Genomic DNA, 19,824 nt, shown 5'->3' with positions numbered 1-19,824 from the left:
CTCAGGACAAGCAGGGCTCTGGGACAAAAGGCCCATCATCACACAGACTGTGATTTCAGTTGCACGCACATACAGTGGATTAGATTCTTGTCACATATACTGTTTCCTTTTTCTTTAATACTTGCTTATGCCTTGCAGATGGTACACTGATACTCCAGGCTTACAACCTATGAAAGTCAATAATATCCTTGTAAAATTAAAAAAAAAAGAAAAAAAAGAAGCTTCAGCTTTTTAGCTTTTGCTCTCAGGATGTTAGGAAGAAGCATTTGGTGGTAAAGCTTCAGTAAGAGAAGTAGGTTCTGCCCCTGATTCTCACACAATTCTCATCAGGGACACCAAAAAGTTGCAAAAGGCAAATTATTCTATTTCTTACTTCAGTCACCAGCCACAACAGCGACAATGTAAATTGCTTGTTTGCTTTGAATTTGCCTACATTAGCAATGTGCTTTTAAGTGTGGAGCTGATTCCTGGCTCTCAAAAACTTCTTCAGATAAACTAAAGACATCTTCCTAACCTTTTATTCCCTCCACTACCATAGCTCTTCCTCTGCGTGTCACTCCCCATCTGTTAACTTTCTGTACTTAAAAGAGCAGCTAAATATTTTGCCAGTTTATGACTTATTTTAGATGAAGATATGGTGCTCTGGAATAGTTTCTTATCCTTACTGCACAGCACCTCAAGTGCTTTGATGTATATAGGCCTATATACCTACAATTATTTTACCCTAGTTATGTTTGTTTGTAAATCCCTGATATCCTCTCATATGGGTTACAAAGGAAAAAGAACAAAGAAGAACAAAGTATTATTACCACATCTTAACCTTTACAAAGTTTAAACGCTGATCAGACTTGCACGTGCTTCCACAGTGGATAATCCAGAACGTCCACAGAGTCCAATGTCTCCGACACCGAGAGATGGCCAAGACCTCCACCCACCCGCCTCGCCAGACACCATGTGGGGACCTCTCCGAGTTCAGGGGTGGGAGCGAGTCCCCCATTACCTCAGTAGCTTCGCATTATACTCCGAAGCAGCAACCTTCGTATCTCATGTGCAATTCTCCTTGCATTCGCCATTGACAATGAACTGTGACGCTTTCCAAATAGTCTTTGCATCAAGCCTACTGCAGAAAAAGGCCAGAAAAACACCCCAAATAACTGGTGAAAACACTGAGGTCTCAGAATTTCTCCTACTGACCAAAGGCATTTGTGACAATCTTATAAAGTTAGATGTGGACTTTACCAAAAAGAAAGAACTATAACAAATTGCTTTATATGAAGTCAGACTTTTATAAAGGCTTTTTATGACCTTAAGCTTGGCTGGTGAGTAGCACTATAAATGCTTCCAAGTCTTCAGGTAGGGGATCACCTTGTCCAGCATTTATTGAACATCAGAGAGAAATTACGGTGCTTTGCAACTAGCACCAGGTTAAAAAAACAAAACACTACCCTTTTGCTCCCAGAGTAAACTTTGTTTCATTTGTAAGAGAACAAAAAAGCCACTTCTCCAAAACCAAAAAATCCTTTTGCCTATTAAAAGATTGTGATGGGGAGCAATGACTGATAACACGGAAAAGGTCTCATATTAAAGGCGGTCATAAAACTAATTGGTATTTCTTCAGAGTCAACGTCTTTAATAGTCTCTTATAAACTAGTGAGAGATGTTGAAATAACAGTCTTGGAAAATAAAATACTCTGCTAAACCACAGAAGTCATGGCCAAAGCAAGAACCTTATCTTTCTGTTTACCCTCTTCCTCCTGTGACCATTTAAAAGCCATACTGCAATAACAACGCTTACCTGCTAGAAATTAGAGTAATTTAACTATAGCTAAATATCCTCTGCAGAACGTCTCTCAGCCACTATCAGCCAGGGTCAGCAAGCTTCTTCTCTTATTTTTTAAAACTATATTTACAATTTTTGACATAGGGGATATACAGGAAAACAACTACAACAGTCATTTCCTATACCCATAATTGAACAGCTTTAAATAAAAGTTCTTCCAAAAACCTAACTTTTAATTAATCAAATCTAATCCAGTCCCTTAACATCTAAAAATGGATTTCTGCCCTCCTACGTTCCAACAGCTAACTTAGTCGCCTTCACTGAAAACTGAGCACTTGAAAGAAAAAAAAAAAAGGAGAAAACACATTTTTAGTAAATAAGTTTATCCCTCTTAATTATTAAGGCTGAAGCATTAGCAAGTCCTCCTACCATGCCAAAACCCTCAAAAGTTGCTTCTCTCTTTAGCTCACATGAATTTGCTTTCAGAATAACTGACAAAAAAATAAAAGCAAAAAGCTTGGGAAAACTGCCTTTCAACACAACTTCTCATTCTCACTCAACACTGAAGACACTAATTAAGAGTCCAAGCAATGCTACTGAGAGTGTCCTGGATGAAGGCGTTTTGTTGCAGCTTTTTGTTACTTTTCCATCTGAGAAACTTTCTAAATTCCTACTGCAGAATAAGGGGGCAGATAATTAGTAGTATTGTTATTAAGTATTTGGTCCCAGCAGCTCTGCTTCTACTGACAGGCAGGTAAGCCTCTGAGTGCGCCGGGCAGTTCTGCTCCTCTAGACAAGGACTTCCCAGTTCTGCTTCCCCTGCGGAGGATCTGCTGGAGATGCCATGGCTTGCTCTTGGTCTCAAGCTTCCTTCCTCTAGAAATGAAGACATGGATGAGGGTGCCCTGTCTTGTCTTGATGCAGAATTGGGGGATACCCAGATCCTGGATCACATCGTACAAAGTATGTGCACAAAGGAATGCCTTTTGTAATGTAGATGCTGGGATTAAAAACTAACTCTTGTTCATTAGCTGTGCGGGTGGCAGGCAGGACATACTGAACCGTATCTCAGGTAGTCCTATGGATGTGGAATGCGTAACATTTAAATGTAAGAGTAATAAGTATAACTGTCAAAAATACAAACGTATTTTGCATCCAAGTTCTAAATAGCTTTAAAAAGGTCCTTGAATGTCCTATCACATGCGTTTTCATGGTTCTCTGACGCTGAAGAAGCTTTTGCTTTTTAAAATGTCTTGTAAAGCTTGAGCTAGGTTCATAGACTTGGGCTGAAAAGTGTGTGTGTTGGGAGGAAAACCCAACTGTATATAAGTTCATAAAAGGAGTGTTGCCCTCAACACTCTAGGATCCTTGATTTCAAAAGAAACATCTGCTTCTATGCAGTCTTAGCCTATACACCTGTGAACAGATCATATATTGTCTGCAGGGCAGCCGACTGCACAACAAAATCCCATGCCAGCAAAGAAATAAAGGAACCAGAAGTCATCCTACCGGGTGAGCTGCTGCCCTACTAAAAATCAAGCAGTTGGATGCAAGGGTTAAGTCAAATTCTGGTCATTTAGTTTGTGGGGGGCTGCATTTTGGTAAGAGAGCAATAGGGGAACACACGCACAATCTGTAGCAGCCTGGAGTCCCTTTGTTCGACTGATGTTAACCATCGCTTTTTAACGTTTCCGGGAGCTGAAACCTTAAGAGCAGAGAGGCTGACGTGGCTCCATTCCACCACAGCCAGCAACACAGGTTTTCTCTCAACCACATTCTGTTTTACGGGACTCTCACACCAAGTCTCAAGTACATGTCCTAACCTACGGCTGTGCTGTCTGAATGGCTGTGCTTAGTACAGAACACAGGAGACAAACCTGGGTCCCCAGGAAAGAAAAAGGACAAATTTACAACTAAGCAATTACTTGTAGGATATTTGTCCTAATTTCTCAACACGCGAATGTTTTCAGCGACTTGAGGCAGACTGTTTTGCTGGTAAGAGATGCAGACTGTCAGGAAACAGCAAAAGGCAATTAGTAAATCACTATCTCTTTTGTAATCACTGATGAAATTTCCAGTGGTTTCTTTTCCATCCCCTATTGCACATTTTCACAAACAAGCAAGACATCACCTCTAAAATGAATGCAATTAATTATATTAGCTGAAGCTTTTAAAACAGAACGGCTTCTCATTTACATTCCTGGCAGAGATTCAATAAGATTACTGTTATGTTGATTGACTGGTGCTGCGGTTACACTAGCATCCTGAAAAAAAATTTTTAATGTTCGTCTAGGGATTTTTAGAGCTAAGTACTTTGAACTGCTAAGTTTTCTGAAGTAAAGTTGCAGTTTAAATGATTATGCAAAAGTTAGTTTATTGTGTGTTTACTGAAGCTGGAACCATTTTCTTTGCTTCTGCACCGAACTCATTCACTGTTAGCCCTGCACGTCCAGATGATCAAAAATTAGTTGAATTCTCTCCCTTACAGAGCTGAACTGATCACTAAAGATGTCTGCATAAAATTACATATTCTATCATTTGCGTACCTAAACACTTGCCCTCTCTCAGTGCAGCAGCAGTTTTATAGGCACGAATCGATTGCATAGGTTATTATAGGTGTATACGGACTTCTTGATTTTACTTTCATAGCAGTATAACGACGGCCACACAGTAGTGTCGTATTGCCTTAGCAATTTAGGTTAAAAGCAAATAATTACAACAGAAATGCTTACGCTGTCCTGGGCAACAGAGATTTTGTAGCAAACTTTCAATTAGAGATGGCAACCTGAAGGCCACAGTGATTATGCATTTATTTTTGAAAACATAATTGGTTTGTAAAAACATTATCATTGTGGTCATGTAAATAGCAAGGAAAATAGTACATTTATGTTTGGATCTCAAGCTGAAGCATGAGATAAAGACAGAAAAAAAAATTGCAAATTTGGGTATAAATTCTACAACTCTAACCATTCAACTGCAGAATTACTTTTCTACCGTAGCTGCACAAGAAGGCTCAGCTGTGGCCCAAGTTTCACAACCAACAGAGGTACAAAAGGAAAGAGCAACTTTTCTTAACTCAAGCAGTGAGACACCTACACAGTCAATGAATTTCCAGGAGTAAACGTAGGTAAGCTGGAAAGGCTTAATCAATGTCCTAAGAACACCTATTAAATAAAGTATTGAATCGACTCTAAGGTTGATAAGTTTTTATCACTTTCTCTACTTCAAGCAGATGTATGGGAGTACATACATAAAGACACAGCATAGCTTTCGTGCTCAGGGAAACAATTTGCCATAGCCGGCTGAGTTCTGCATGGGCTATTACGTTGTACGGTTATGACCCTGAGGCATCCCGCTCAGATTTCATTTCTGAATTGAGTTTAAGAATGTTTTATATATATTCATCATCGAGTGAGATATTACTTATTGCCTCTACTTTTGGAGCAATAAAAAGTATTCTGGAAAAGCAGATGGGAGGATTGGATTTGGTATCTGAAGGGGGGGGGGGAGTGAGCACAGAGCTCTGCAGTGACTAAGAAAACCTAGCGCTGGCCACATTCCTTTAGTTAAAGTAGTAGGGGAAAATCATTTAACAGATTTCAACTTGAAGAAACAGCAAATTTCAGGTGAAGCATTTAGAAACATTAGTAGCTTGTTTTCTTCCATAAATGAAGATTAGGTGGAGTCCTTCAGAGGATTTGATGCAATACTTTGTTTTTGCTATGAACGCTATGATCCCTATTTCAGAAGGAGGATGTTGGCGATTCATCTGTTTTTTAAATCTTTCTCATGCAAAAGGAAATGGAAAGCCGAAGAGGTAGCAGATAGAACACGAAAGCCAAAATAATTCTCAGTGTATTACCTATGTTGGAAAAGCTCTCATGGATCAGTGTTTGGATCCAAATGAGATGATTTCTGAGCAGTGCAGACCTGCCATTATACCAATACCAGGATTTTAGCTAAACATTTTGATCCCCTTGCTTAGGGACATGTCTGAGAAGGGCTAAACGTAACCTAAAACCTAAACTACAGGCGTGTGATACGTCAGGTTTAGCAATAGGCCAGAACAGATACAAAGCTGTAGTCTGGACCTATGCTTGCCAGGATCTTACAACAGATGATGAGGAAGTCAGTTATTTAATTTAGACCATGCGTGCTTGTATATACAAAAAAAAAGTGTCTTAAAGATGAAATAAAGAACAGTTAAGCTTTTCCCCTAACAGAGTATCTACAAAGATGGGTATGAAGACAGAAGAGAGTCTGGAATGCAGGGAGTGAGATAAACTGAAGTTCTCAAATTGATACAGTCATAACCCCCAATCCGGTAAGTAGCTTTAGCGTACTGTACACCGTGCCCTCCACTCTGTATTATATCATGGATTATTGATTCTCACCCCATGCCCTACTCAGGGTGCAGTACAGGGCTGCAATGAAACCTCCCAAGCACTGTAACAACTGACTCTTCTCTTGGTATGGTCATGGACTCCTGCCATGGATCTAAGAACACGGGAGAACAGCATTCCTGTAACCAAAGTCCTGGCTGGTTTTATTTTTCAGAAGACAGGCATGTCTGTCAAACAGTCTGTACCACTACCACATTGAATATGATCAAGCAAAAGCAGTAAGGAAGGGCGGACTGCTTATTCCAAGGATGCTAGCTTAACGTGGGAATCTCAGAAAAAAAATGAAGAAAGCAGGGCAATCATTAAAAAAGTCCCAAATTTTTCAAATATGAATTATATTTTTTTAAACTATACGTGGCTAAAAAATGTCTTGGCCAACACTGTGCACCTTATTTTCTTGTAAGATCTCTAGATTTCATGACAAGCCAGCTCTCACACTGGGGCTGCAGAGTAGGGATGGAAGCAGAAATGAAAAACTCTAATAATTGAAGGTTTGGAGGTTCTGAGGCATTGCCTACAGGAAAGAGGTGGCTGGCTCTTTAAAAATGTCAGATATGCAACTGTGTCTTAAGAGCCAGTACTGGCAATCTAACTCTGCCTGAAAACCCCTAGTTTAAGAGCACAGCGAATCCACTTTGGAGGAAGATTAGCTTAAGAATCCTGAGGCACTAATTTAGACTGTGACAAGCCCCTTCGAAAACCAAGTGCACTATAGAGAGAAATCTGGTATGACATCTCAAAGCTTTGAGATGCTTCTTACCTTATGTGTTAGAAGTTCAAATATCTGGGGAGAAAAAGGCTTCCTGTCAAATGCAGAACTGAAGCATACGCTTTTCCCTCTTCTAACAAATGGACAGCTTGAAGAGACAAGATTGAAGTGCTAAAACATGCTAAAAGTTTTAAAAACTAATCAATTAGACAAAAGTCCTGTGATTTCACAGATCAGGTCAAATACGTATCCTTACAGTCCATCCTGCCCAACAGTATCAGGGACAGAGGAAGCCCTGTGTGTAACAGCAGTTATTTTACAGTGAGTTACAGCTCAGTCTGCTTTGCTGGTTTGGAGCAGCACACTAATACAATCAGAGCCAAAAGTTTCAGAAATCTCCCAACCGCGCTCATTAGCATATACTGCCAAGAGACTTGATAAAGTTCAAAGCTTATCTTGTAGCCTGCGTGCTCCTTGTTTGCTCAGAGCAGCAGCTGGCCAAGTGATCTCCCTTCTTCTCAAAGAGCAGAATTAAATTAGATGAGCTCATCCTCTCTCCCTTGTAGAATTAAGATCATGCTATGAAAACAAGCAGATTAGCTTTGGAAATCCTGTTTCTCACTTAAAGGGTACAAGGTGGAGGGATGCTTTCTGTACCAATTTAATAGAGTTGCAACACAGTGTGCATGTCCTGTTTTCTTAGAAATCTCAAGGAAACGCAGTTTTACAGATCTACGTCCCACTGGCCTTGCGGCTGTGAGCAACAGGGAATCTCGAGGGATAAAGCCACAGAGCAAATGAGGGAGAAATGGACACCAGGTCTTGAGAAAAGAAGTACAAGAATGGTGTGGTTTCCAGTAGGACCTGCTGAAGTGCTGAGTTCTGATAGCCTCTTGGTTTGTTGATAGGTAAAAACATGTCTAAGGAAAAGAGGAAAACTTAGTTCCTAAACAAAATAAGATAAGGAACACAAATGTTCAATAAAAGAAAAGCTTGCAGTGTAAGAAAACAGAAAAGCGAAAACGGAGAGGAAAAGACTGTCCAGGCTTGAAAGTCAGATGGAAGAACAACAAATATTGGGGAGTGATGAATGGGATGGAGGGTGAAGAGCTCGAGTATCACAATGATGCCAGATGCCATATAAAAATCAAACAAGTGTATAACAGTGAATTGAGTTCAAAAGGGGCCATACAAACGAGATCCTATATTTAAACTCTAGTTTCTAGAGCTGAATCACTGCACACCAAGCTGTGAGGTCAGTTGGCACAGACGCACTTAAACAAGCTTATAAAAATGTGTCCCCATTAAACTACCATGCTGCAGCAATTAGACACACTCCAGAAGATCATCCTATGCAATCCGTTCTAGATGAACAGCTAATGAGAACTAAGCTAAACACTTTTTCTGGTTGTGATTCCTCTTTTGAATATTCCCATAACTGTACTGCTAAACAACTTAAACCTATAAAACTGAAAGGGGGAAAGACATTTGTCTGCTGTGGACAGATGGAGAAGTAAAACTGGCCACGAGAATGCACAATGTCATCTCTGGTCCATCTTCACTCAGTCATCCTAGACTGCATCAAGTTTAGCAAGAAGTTAATCTGACTTACAGTATTTTTTAAAACAACTTGACTATACTGTGGTTTAGCTAGGAGTGAGGGAGAAGGTGAGTTGGGTTTTACTGCCAAGATTCTTCACATTCGGATCTTCAGTAAGGCAGATTAGAAGATCAAGATGGTATTGGAAAAAATAATAAAATTCTCATACATGTTAAGCACAAAGAGGGATGGAGTGAAAAGGAACTTTTCAAAAGTTTAGAGTTTCAGAGAATCTGAATGGCAAATAGATAAGTGAGTTTATGAGGCAGACTGGCTTATAAGGAGGTGTCACTAACAATTATCCTATGAAAATGTTAACCACACTGCTCAAGGAGTTAGTAACTCAGGTGTTACGGAGACAAATGTGGTATAAAAGCAAATTAAAAAATAGAGGTACTGCATAAACTTTCAGTGCATAAAACATTTGTTCTAAAGCATATTAAGATTCCTGAACTGAAAGAAATGGACCTGCTATTTCAAGATCCTGAAGAGGGCAGACCACTTACGTTCCCTCTAAGTTTGTTCTTTTAGCTCGTTTCTGCCCACTGCTGCCGTGTCCACAACAGAGGTACAGCGGGAAAACTGGATAAAACACCAGTTGAGATTACAGCCTGACGCGGACAACATCCATAACAAGGCAATAGGTGGTATTTTCAAAGATCAAAGGGATTTGGCCAGATCTTTAGAGTCAACAATATTCTTGTTTAAGACGAATTGGATGGACCAGGGAGGCTCTTAGATGCCCTAGTTACAAGCTGAAGGTTTCCTATCCAACTTTCCTTGGGATATCCTGCAGCTCAACACTGCCATTCCCTTCATATTACCCTCAGGCTCACACTGTAAGTAAATTTAAAGTGGAAGACTAGAAGAAAAGTCCCTTTCCATGACTAGAAATGGAAAACCCTCTGGTGGCAGAGAGAGTCTTTGTTCGGTCTGTACAAGTCCTACCCCAGTGTAAGTACCACAATCAAGGGCCGGACACCCCTCTGTTGTGTGAACTGTAATTTTTTTAATTAGCATAATCTCCATAAATCAACCATTTCTCAAGGTAAATGAGGGTTCAACAGGGCTTGTGTTAGAGCATGAAACGTCTCAGTTCCCTGTGGATTTCCTGCAACTTGGCGGTGCCATTTTACTGCAGCTGTTCATTCAATTCAGAGCTCACGTCGTGAAACACGACAGTGAGAAAAAGAGCCGATGAGAATTCAGTGAATACAGCTTTTCATTTGAAAAGATTCTCAAACACATTCAATTGCTTTATCTTGCTTAATTTTCAACATTCATAAACATAATTGCATTTATTTTCCCAGTCAATACTTAAAACAAGCGATAATTTGTAATATTACAATTTCTATCCTAAAGGAATACAACCACAACAGTTTCCACCGCCTTCGAAAAGAGGTGGATGATACGGAGGAGGTTGGATTGCCTAATGCAGGAGATGCATACATTATTTTTCCCCATGAGAATATCTGAGTATTGTTGCTATCAGCTTCTTTTTGTATATATACAAATAACTTTTGGAAAATATACATATTGAAAGCAAGTATTTTTCATGTGCCAAATTACATGCACTAAGTAGCTGATACTGGGAATAGTAAATGCTAATATTTCCCAAGCATAAGAAATGACCTGCTTTTTCCCAGGGATTCTAAGTAGCCACAATTCTCAGTGGAACCAGTGAACAGAGATTGTTAATACTATTCCATCCAGACAACCTGCATCTTTTTAATTAAATATTGAAGTATTTGAAAATCTAGGCTGTGCCCACAGCCTGTTACAAAACCCCATCCATTTATTTTGAAGCTGGTGGAAAGATTTCCAGTTATCTCAGTGAACACTGAATAAGTGTATTCACTATGGTAAAGAATTAGTATTGAGTAAATAATGCATAACTGACTCAATGCTAAGGACCTGAGAAAAGCTGAAAATTCATACCAACACACTTGGCGAGGCTCTAAGTACATGAGGGACTGAGTCGCAAGCTTTGTGATACTTTTTGCCTTTACTGTATTCTGCCAGTCTCAGCTTTGAATGCTTATTTAAGACTCTTCACTCGGACCACTTCTGAGGACTAATTTTGCCTACTGCTTCCTCAGTGTTTCCTTTTGTAAATCCTTTCAAAAATCTTTCAATGTCTCCCTGCTCATTCATAACCATCTTGTTGCCCCATGCAGATTGCTCAGATCATTCCTCTCTTGGTCTTCCTATCAGTTAGGCTTCCCATCCCTAACTTGCTAACCAACCTTCCAGGGGAAGGGCGGAGGGGAAATCAACGGAGAAGCTTACAGTTTGAAAAACAAAATTTTAAATTCTGCGGAGCTAAAATTCAGACTTGAAGGGTCCTGAGAAATGCCTCAGCTCTGACCAGACCTGCAGTATTCCCTACTCCAATCGATTTCTTCTGTATCGGAGTCTACCTCTCCCTTCTCCTAAAACACCTGTTCCTACCTTAGTCATCACTTTCCCTTTGTTCCTTCAGCTCTACGAGTATTCAGGATGTCATCTTCACCAGGAAGACAACCCCCCACACACCCAATCCTTCGTTCTACACCTAGGCATCTTGCTTACTTCTGCTCTTCCTTCCTTCAACACGCTTCTTTTCCCATTGTGAATTTTCTAATACGAGTGAAAGAGTATTATACTATCAACCATCGCCTTATTATAGAAAGAAATTCCACAAAAATAAGCATTTGAAACAGAATATCTTAGTCTCAAAGCTTGTTCTATACAGTAGCCTTATTTCAATGCAACCATATTTACTTCTGTAGAATTTAAACTAGTTTAATGATTAAAAAAAAAGTCATCTACTTGGAAGATACTTGAATCAAGTTCCTTACATGAAAAGAAGCCTCTTTTTCTTCTATCCCCCAAATCTTGAAGCTTTTCAAGTTTTTAAGGAGAAATGTTTTTCCGTTAGCGTGGCTACATAATGCCGTAACTTGGCTCTCAAACAAGAACCAGTTTTAATACCTTTGGCATCTGGACAACGGGCCCTAATAGAACTCAAACTAACAGATTAAGAAAAAAGTAGAATATGTCCTAAGATGCCGAGTGTCCTCACTTTCCGTTTGAGTCAACGGGTGCTGAGAAAAATTCACATGCTTCAGTACTGGGGCCACAGAGGAAGAGGGCTTATGTCGACGGCTTTCTTGTCCATCCTCCCACTGCAAAACCGGCTGACGTAACAGCAGCACTTTGGAAGTGTTATGGTCTCACTAATGGCAGTAATGGAAAGGTCCCGACACTCACAAACAGCTCCGTTTCTGACAGCTTTCACAGAAAAGGATCAGAAATAGACTGACAACAGTTCAAATGTACCGTTTAACACATCAGGGTGCAGTAACTACATGTATTCCCTACCGACAGCAATCCCTTTTCAGGGTCATTAAAGGTCTTTCTAGAAGTCATCCTTTCAGACTCCTTTTGTAACTTTTTTTATACCATGCATGTTCAGAGAAGGCTAAGCATCCTTGGTAAGTTTGATTTCAGTACCAAAGTACCATCTACATGGCTACATGCTTCTGCTGACCTCTCTCCTTGGTGCACGAGAAGAAATTCTATTTTACATTCAAATGTGAATGACAAAATATTAAAAACTGAGATTGAATTTCCCTTCAGCAGAAAGCCTCTACAGGGGTAAATGCACTCAATTAGCAGTCAATATCTTGCATTTTACATCACAGAAGAGTTCTGCCTCGCTTTTATCAATTTGCAGGTTTCTTACTTCACATGCACTTATGTCAAATAGCACATCACTATTCATATAGTCCATTTAAAATCAACAGGCCTACTCACAGAGCAAATGTACTACTCTGTGTTATAACACAGGAACACGAGACCATAAGCAAATGTTTGATATGAACAGCCCTTAAGACTAATCCCACTAAGTTTCCTTTCTGAAAGCAGTTCTGTGCAACAGAAGTAACAACTGTTAGTGGTTTTCGTTGCTGGTCTTCCCAGCATGAGGAAGCTGACTGCATTCTAACACAGCTATGATTTAGTTACAGATAACCCGGATCTGATAAAAGATAGTCAAAAAATATGGATAGCAATTCAGTCTTCTGAAAGACAACTAAATCCAAATGCTGGGTTTCTAGCAGCAATTACAGAATCAGTTGTAATAATGGCTTTTAGGGATCTTACTGGATAGAGTAAGTGAGAGCAACTGAAGGCCCCACAGTGCAGGAAAAGTCTTCTCTAGTTGCTTGCAAAGATACATCTCTCCCAAATCTACATTTGTAAATAGGCCAAAACAGTACACTTTCCCAATAGTCAAAACATTCCTATGCACGTCCACTAAAACGAAACAGGGAAAGTAAGAGATCAACCCCCAAAACTCAAGTTAGTGTAAATCAGGGATAAAATTCCAGAAAAGCAGGAAAAATTATTTCCAACTGCAACTATAAAAAGCAACCCCCAAACACAGACATGAAGCTGCACAGTAAAGACCAAAATCAAAGAGCACTGGAAAGTATCCAGAGATCCCATTCTGCTTAGAACTTGAAAGCTGAGAAATGACTTTTAGTTCACTGACTAACCGCAGACTAATCTATTTACTTGTATGGAAGTGAAAGACTGGGGAGAAACATATTTGCCACATCCTTAGTAATTTCCCCTGGTTTTTTTGTGTGTTTTGGGGGTTTTTTTTCTTGTTTTTGGAAAAGTATTATACACAGCTGAGCCAAATTTCTTTCTCCATCTCAGACAAAATTGAATCATGATTCATCATATACACAGTTGGGTTTTAATTTAGTCCTTTAACAAGTTTGTTGGTGTATTTTCTTGTAAGCAAGAATTAATACACTCAGACAGAAGAAAATGTTAATTTTATTGCATTGCCTTTCAAATTTATAAATGTTGCATCTAACTCCTGTTGGCATTTATTCCAGCCTGAAGGAAAAAAGACAACAAATATTTGATCTGTGCACAGAGGTTCTCTGTTCTTTGTAAAAGTTAACACTAATTTCACATCAGTGACCTTCTGAATGAAGTTAAAGAATCCTGCGGGCATGGATGGAAGGCTATCACTCACCTTCCTCAGGGAGTTGTCACTTACCATAGAGAGGAAGGTGACACAGGAAAGCATTTGATCCATTAGACTAACACAAAACTTCACTCAGTTCAGTGGAGTCCAAGTAGAATTTAGCCATCTGGTTCTCATATATACATCATGCCTATGACATTCGCCTGCTAAATGGGTAGTTCACGAAGCAACACTAATGATGATAACCCTTCTGTTCTTCCTTTCAGCAAGTTCAGAGAGCCCTCCAGCCACTAGAACCAACAAACATACCCAGTTAGATAAGGGAAGAGTCCCCCGCCCTCACCTCTGCAACAACAGAGGAGAAAACTTCTGCCGTAAATTCTCAGGGAGGTACTGCAATGTATTGAAGGAAAGCAAGGAGCTACACACACTCTCCAACTCTTGAGCTGTGTTCACTTCGCCGCACCATGTAGTACAGACATAGAAGTAACCCATTTGTGCCTTAACCTTGCCAACTACTATCTCAAAATGTCCACCATTAACAGGATTGAGTACAGATTCCTTCTCCAAGTTCACATAAGGGAAGACTATGGAGCAAATGCTGACTGCTTCTTTGAAGGATGAACCTGACCTCTCAGTGCTGCAGCTGCCATGAGGACTTCACACACAGTAATAGTGTAGTTGGTATCCATTTGGTACTAACCTACCATAGTCTTCTGAAACAACATAAAACAGTTCAAATCCTTTAGCTCAACTGTAACCAGAAGAAGCACAAACACATTATGTGTGCCAGCAGACTTCAGAGCCAGTGGTGCAACATTAGTTGTCCGCTACTGAAAAATGTCATAGAAATAAATGCACAAAAACTGTAAAACTACTTAGTGACATTTTTCATGAGGTTAACAGTAAATCTAACACTGAGGAACACTGCTGCAAAAAGGCACGTGGCATAACGGCTCGGTATTCAGAGCGGAATCATATTTAATACAATTAAAGTAATTACTCCAATCTAGTCAGCCCTGGTTAGGTCTCCATTGGAGTTAATTAGCAAATGCTGGTAAAATGCTTTGAACATGCAAATGTTAAATACTTTCATTATGAACATTATTCTTACAACTGCTGCAAGGGCAGACAGGTCCACAGTGCTTGGAGTGCTGCAATGTTGTAACATGAAGAAGGGGGGGGGGGGGGGGGGCAGGGAGGGAAGCAGCCAGTATTTCTGGCTGGCTGGCTTTAACATTTTAACTCAACACATTTGCTTGTCGTGCTAACCAGGTATTTGCCTCTAAAAAAGAAATGCTCAGGCCCTTTATACTTGCCACCAAGAAAATACCTTCTGTGATCCAATACAAAGTAAAGCACCACATCCATCTCACATTATCTAATGCTGGCACATAAAGATTGAATATTTTCAGAAAAAGGGAATGAAAGCTGCAAGTTGTAAATAAGAGAGGAGCAAGAGAAGACCTGTTTGCTGTAGCTTAAACTTCTACAACAGAATTACAATCTTCTGCCCTGTCAATACTGTCATGCAGTGTTGAATCCCTATTTGCTAATACAGTTTGGACAAATACCCAAAGATGACAAGTAAAAATGACAACTGAAGGCATGGGGTAGAGAGAAGGAAATGGGACATTGTGTGTCAAGAAAGGATAAAGGACTGGGTCACGTTCAGTCCTGAGAAACTAAGACTTCACAGAATCACAGAATGGTTGAGGTTGGGAGGAACCTCTGCAGATCATCTAGTCCAGCCCCCCTGCTCAAGCAGGGTCACCTACAGCACATTGCCCAGGACTGTGTCCTGACAGCTTCTGAATATCTCCAAGGAAGAAGACTCCACAACCTCTCTGGGCAACTTGTTCCAGTGCTCTGTAACCCTCACAGTACCCTCACAGACCTAACAATCTACAGCTATGTAGAAGAGATTATAAAGAGGGCAGCAATTGATTATTCTCCTTAGTCAAAGATGGAGCAAAAAGTAAATGAGATGAAGTCATGAAAGGGAAAATGGAGGCTGAGAAACTTTAATAACTCAAATGGTTACTGGAACAAGTAGCTGAGAAGTTGCAGAATACTCATCACTGAGGCTATTCAGGCTCAAATAAACACCCATCTGTTAAAGAATATTCTGTTATAATGTCTCCTGCTACTATGTAAAGAGATGGAATGAGAGTCTCAAAGTCAGGAGACTGGTTACTCACCTTTCATCTCCTTATGATTTTTTGAAGTATTTATTCAAAACAACAAACATTTTGGTTATTAATCCCCCAATTAACATTGTTTCCAGCCCTGAGGAATAAATCACAGAATTCATGGAAAACAGTTTGTTTGCTAGCAATGGTGTAAAACAAATTGTCTACAAACTAGCCATTGCTAATGGAGCATTTTAATTGCTCTTTTGGGGGCATTTTAATTCAAAAAAAAATTTAAAAAAATCAAGAACAAAAGTTGTCCCTGGGCAGAGACCTTTACAGCAGTGTGTCTGTAGACAATTACACAGCACTATAGACTCAGGCTCTCATTCATGGTACTGACCTCCTTTGAAGAGCACTTTGAGATCTAACGATGAAAAGTACTGTAAGAAGTGTGAGATATTATCATTAGTATTCAGGAGGACAGAATTTTGTGGCTTGGTTGAATTCAAAGGGGCCTGCTGGTGCTTATGAAAGCCGACACATTTACAGAAGAAAATAGCTCTGACGGAAATGTTAATGTAGGCTGACCAGGGCAGGGGGAGGCCCTGCTTTTTGCCAACAGCTCCCAGCAGGTTGCGCTACAGACTTATTTAGTATCATTGAACCAATCTAAGGTCCCCCTCACTTACTTTTTTTTTTTTTTTTTTTTAAACCATTTCCACACTAAGGATTCCACCACATATTATTTCGTTATATTCCCTCCTAGAAAAGTAAGGTACTGTCTGAAATACCATTCTGATAAAGAACATTTGCATTACTGCTCACCTCCTCAGAACCCTACGCAGCCTGGCACTCTCGTCACTACTCTCCACGCTAAGCACGCTAAGGAGCTTTCTTGGCTAAGGCTGGCCACCAGAAGATGGTTAGTTCACCAGCACCTCTTTGTTACCACCTCTTACACCCTGCAGCTCCGTGGATGTACACCCTGCTGCTTTCAGCTGCTGCGGAGAAATTAAATGGAATGGAAAGTCAATCACCCATTGGTCTAGTACTCTAGTTTTAAAGATGTCCCTGCTTGTAGGAGCAGAATGTGCTGTTCATCAGTTTATTCAGCTGGCTTTACCACTAGATGAGTTTTAGGTAAACAGTCTTTATCCTTACGGAACAGATTTTCAGTGAGTAACCAATACAAATAAAACGCATTAAAATTCCGTTCAGCAATACAGATTCTCAATAATAGCTCTAGAGTCTCTGCTAGCTTGAGGCAGTCTAATTGACCACGATAATTTACTTCAAGGTTAGTGCGATGTGGACAGCTCTTGAAAGCATGTTTGCTACTGGAGCCATCTGTACATACTGGCTGCGGTCAATCTTCTCTCCTTTTTCTACCTACCGATTTTGTCTTTTGCTCTACGTGAACAGTCCTGCTAACGTGAGGAACTGAGTCATTTCCCCTCATACTCCTTAAAGTCTCTTTAGGTAATATTTCTTTATCAGCATATGCCAGGTGGTTGGCAGCTTCACCTGTTGCATCTTTCTAAGTACACAAAAAAACTTTCTGCACTCCTTATTGTAGGTCCAATGTTATTAAATTCACAGCTGCTCTGAGACCACTATGCATTTAATTTTTAGTGCTATAGGATACAATGGAATGAAAGTACTAAGAGGAAGACCACATAACTCACTATTTTCTTAGTTTTAGGAGGAATAATTCTGAAAGTCTTGTGAAAAAATACATTGTACTGTTTGTGGGTTTTTTAGTTTTCTTTTCTGTGTTTTTTTTTTAAACATGCCATTCTAGCTAGACTGTTGTTTGTCTGTGTTATTTTTCCATGGTTCCAGCGAGCTTAGGACAATAATACACTCTCATATGGTCCCCAGGTGTCTGAAGACAGGCTTACATTAACATTTAGAGTTGACATTAAACTCCTCCAGTCCAATTTGCCTCAAAGTCGTGCATGTTCTTGTTCCTTCAGATCATTCTGGGATCAGTTAATTCAAAGATCTGTCTTGTCTCTCTAGCTAGGTGTACTAGTGAAAGGGAGTGCGACACAGAAGGGAGGATGCTAAGGAACTGTAGAGACAAAAACGCCCTCATTAAGAAGGCAGCACATCTGGAACGAATACAGTTGAGACCAGAAAACGGTAGTTATTAACTTTCATAATTAGCTTCCTTTAGGATAGCAGGGCCAAATCGACTGATACTAAGTGTTACACAATTCGAAAGATCTTGCTCTGAACACTTTCCAGTCAAAGCTGTAATAAAAAAGCTTAACTGACCACCGGTGACGGAGAAACTGCAGTGAGCCTGGCACCTTGCATGCTAGCTTTCTATCAACAGCTTTAATACAGGGGGGAAGACTGGGCTCTCCACCAACGGCTACAGCAGGGAGATGTTGTTCTATCAGATAGACATGGTGTCCTTAACAGGCACTTAGCAATTTCTCTTACCCCAGGAATTACAGGTGTAAAAATACCTCCTGAGCACTACACATGTTGATTCTGCAACTTAGCTCACGCTTGTCAGAGCGCAAGGCACTAACTGGAAACAAATCCATCTTTCTTAGAACCGAAATCAAAATCTTAACCGCCTGGTCTGTTCTGCTTGCCATTATACAAAAGGCTTTAACAGGGCTCGCTCTGTTATTGTAGGTGGCAAAAATGGCAGGTGAACTATGATTTTTAGAAAATCTTAGTGTACTTTCTAAAAAACAAGTTCTTTTCCAATGTGAACAGAGCATTCCACAGCATTTTAGAAAGAATAGAGAATTTATTCCATACACACCACAACATAATGTTAATTTCCAACGAGAAACAAAACTTCCAGAAAAAAATCATTACTTGGAGCTCTCCAGAGAATATTTCAAGTATCTCGTGGAAGACGATGATATTGCTGGATGTTCTCAAAATATGTTAGCAACTTAGATACTCTGGTAACTCCCTCTGTGGGAAATATTTTTCTTGCATAGGAAAACTTCAGAATCTGAAATCCCAGTATAAGACGACATCGGTGACTAAATTGTCTTTGTCAGAATTAGAACTTAAAGCAGTCAATTAAGAGCTGAATGCTAACTGGAGGGTCCAGTGTTCCTGGAGGTCTCAAAGCTTTACTTTTTCTGACCTCCTGAACACTCGCCTCTCCAGGTAAGAGAGCTCTGTGACCCTGATCCTGAAACATGCAAAAGCTGGCCAAACCTTGGAGTGCATTCTCCAAAACAATCATTTTCTCTCTCTTGAATGTGGAAATAAAATAGGAATAAGGGATAAAATGATTTAGTAAGGACATTAAGCGACAGATATTGTAAAAAGCCATCTCACATTTATGAATTCTGTTGACAGATTATTTTGAACACAAAAATCAGTTTCATAGCACTGAATAAAACACTATCTCATATGAGCTAATAGTTGATTCTCGCAAATGATAATATTGTTAAAAATTCTGCCCTGTTGTTGAGGCTTCCTACTTACCAGTTGGAACGGCAGGATCCATTGTTGGCTTTTCCCAGGTATTGATCTGCTCCCAGGTAAATCCATTGGTCCCCAAAGCCACACTATAACCACAGTTACTGTAGTGCTCATCAAATGAACATCCACCTAAAGACAAGAAAAATGAATACATTCTTCTATTAATTATTTCTGTCTCTTAGTTCATTCACATCAGTGTTTTGTATCCAAGTTTCCAAGAGTAAAAAATAATAATAATAAAAAAATCATTTTCCAGCATATTAGATTTCAGGCAGCAGGGAAGAATTGCCTTGAAGCTATCTGAAAAATATTTTTTTAATCTTCTGCCGTTTGAATCCTTTAGGAGCCTTTGTTTTCTTCCCTCCATGCTGCTGTTCCTTAAACCAGTTAGCTTAATTCAACCTATTGCTTTAAAATTTTACAGCACAGTTATGCACGATGAGCGTCTGCATGAATATTTCAGTTTGGGTCTCAGTGACTGGTACCTAAGTACAGAAACCTTCAAGTCAGATATTCAAAAAGGAGGGAGAAGTAACCCACATGGTGAACACACAATCACAGCTCCACTGTTTGCACAGCAAAATCCTCACTTCATTTCACTTTTAAACCTTGGAATTACGCAAGGTTGGGTTATAACTACTGTAAAGTCCAACTTTCCTTTCAATCATCTGTCACACATAACGTGAAGCTTCACATGGCAATGACTTATCCTCAAGGTCTACAGTACTTTGGGGTGGAAGCCTTC

General features: G+C 39.8%; 1 protein-coding gene across 1 annotated transcript in view; it reads right to left on the bottom strand.

Moving 5' to 3' along the window:
- PTPRT (protein tyrosine phosphatase receptor type T) overlaps window positions 1–19,137 on the bottom strand; it is a 342,887-nt gene extending 323,750 nt beyond the window's left edge. The window contains exon 1 of the mRNA XM_067307983.1: window positions 19,083–19,137. Within this exon, the coding sequence (XP_067164084.1) occupies window positions 19,083–19,104 (22 nt within the window). The 5' untranslated portion in view covers window positions 19,105–19,137. The remainder of the gene's footprint in view (window positions 1–19,082) is intronic.
- Between the last annotated feature and the right edge of the window lie 687 nt (window positions 19,138–19,824).

Source organism: Apteryx mantelli, chromosome 18, assembly GCF_036417845.1.
Source record: "Apteryx mantelli isolate bAptMan1 chromosome 18, bAptMan1.hap1, whole genome shotgun sequence".
Taxonomy (NCBI): domain Eukaryota; kingdom Metazoa; phylum Chordata; class Aves; order Apterygiformes; family Apterygidae; genus Apteryx; species Apteryx mantelli.
This window is presented reverse-complemented; position numbering and strand designations above follow the sequence as displayed.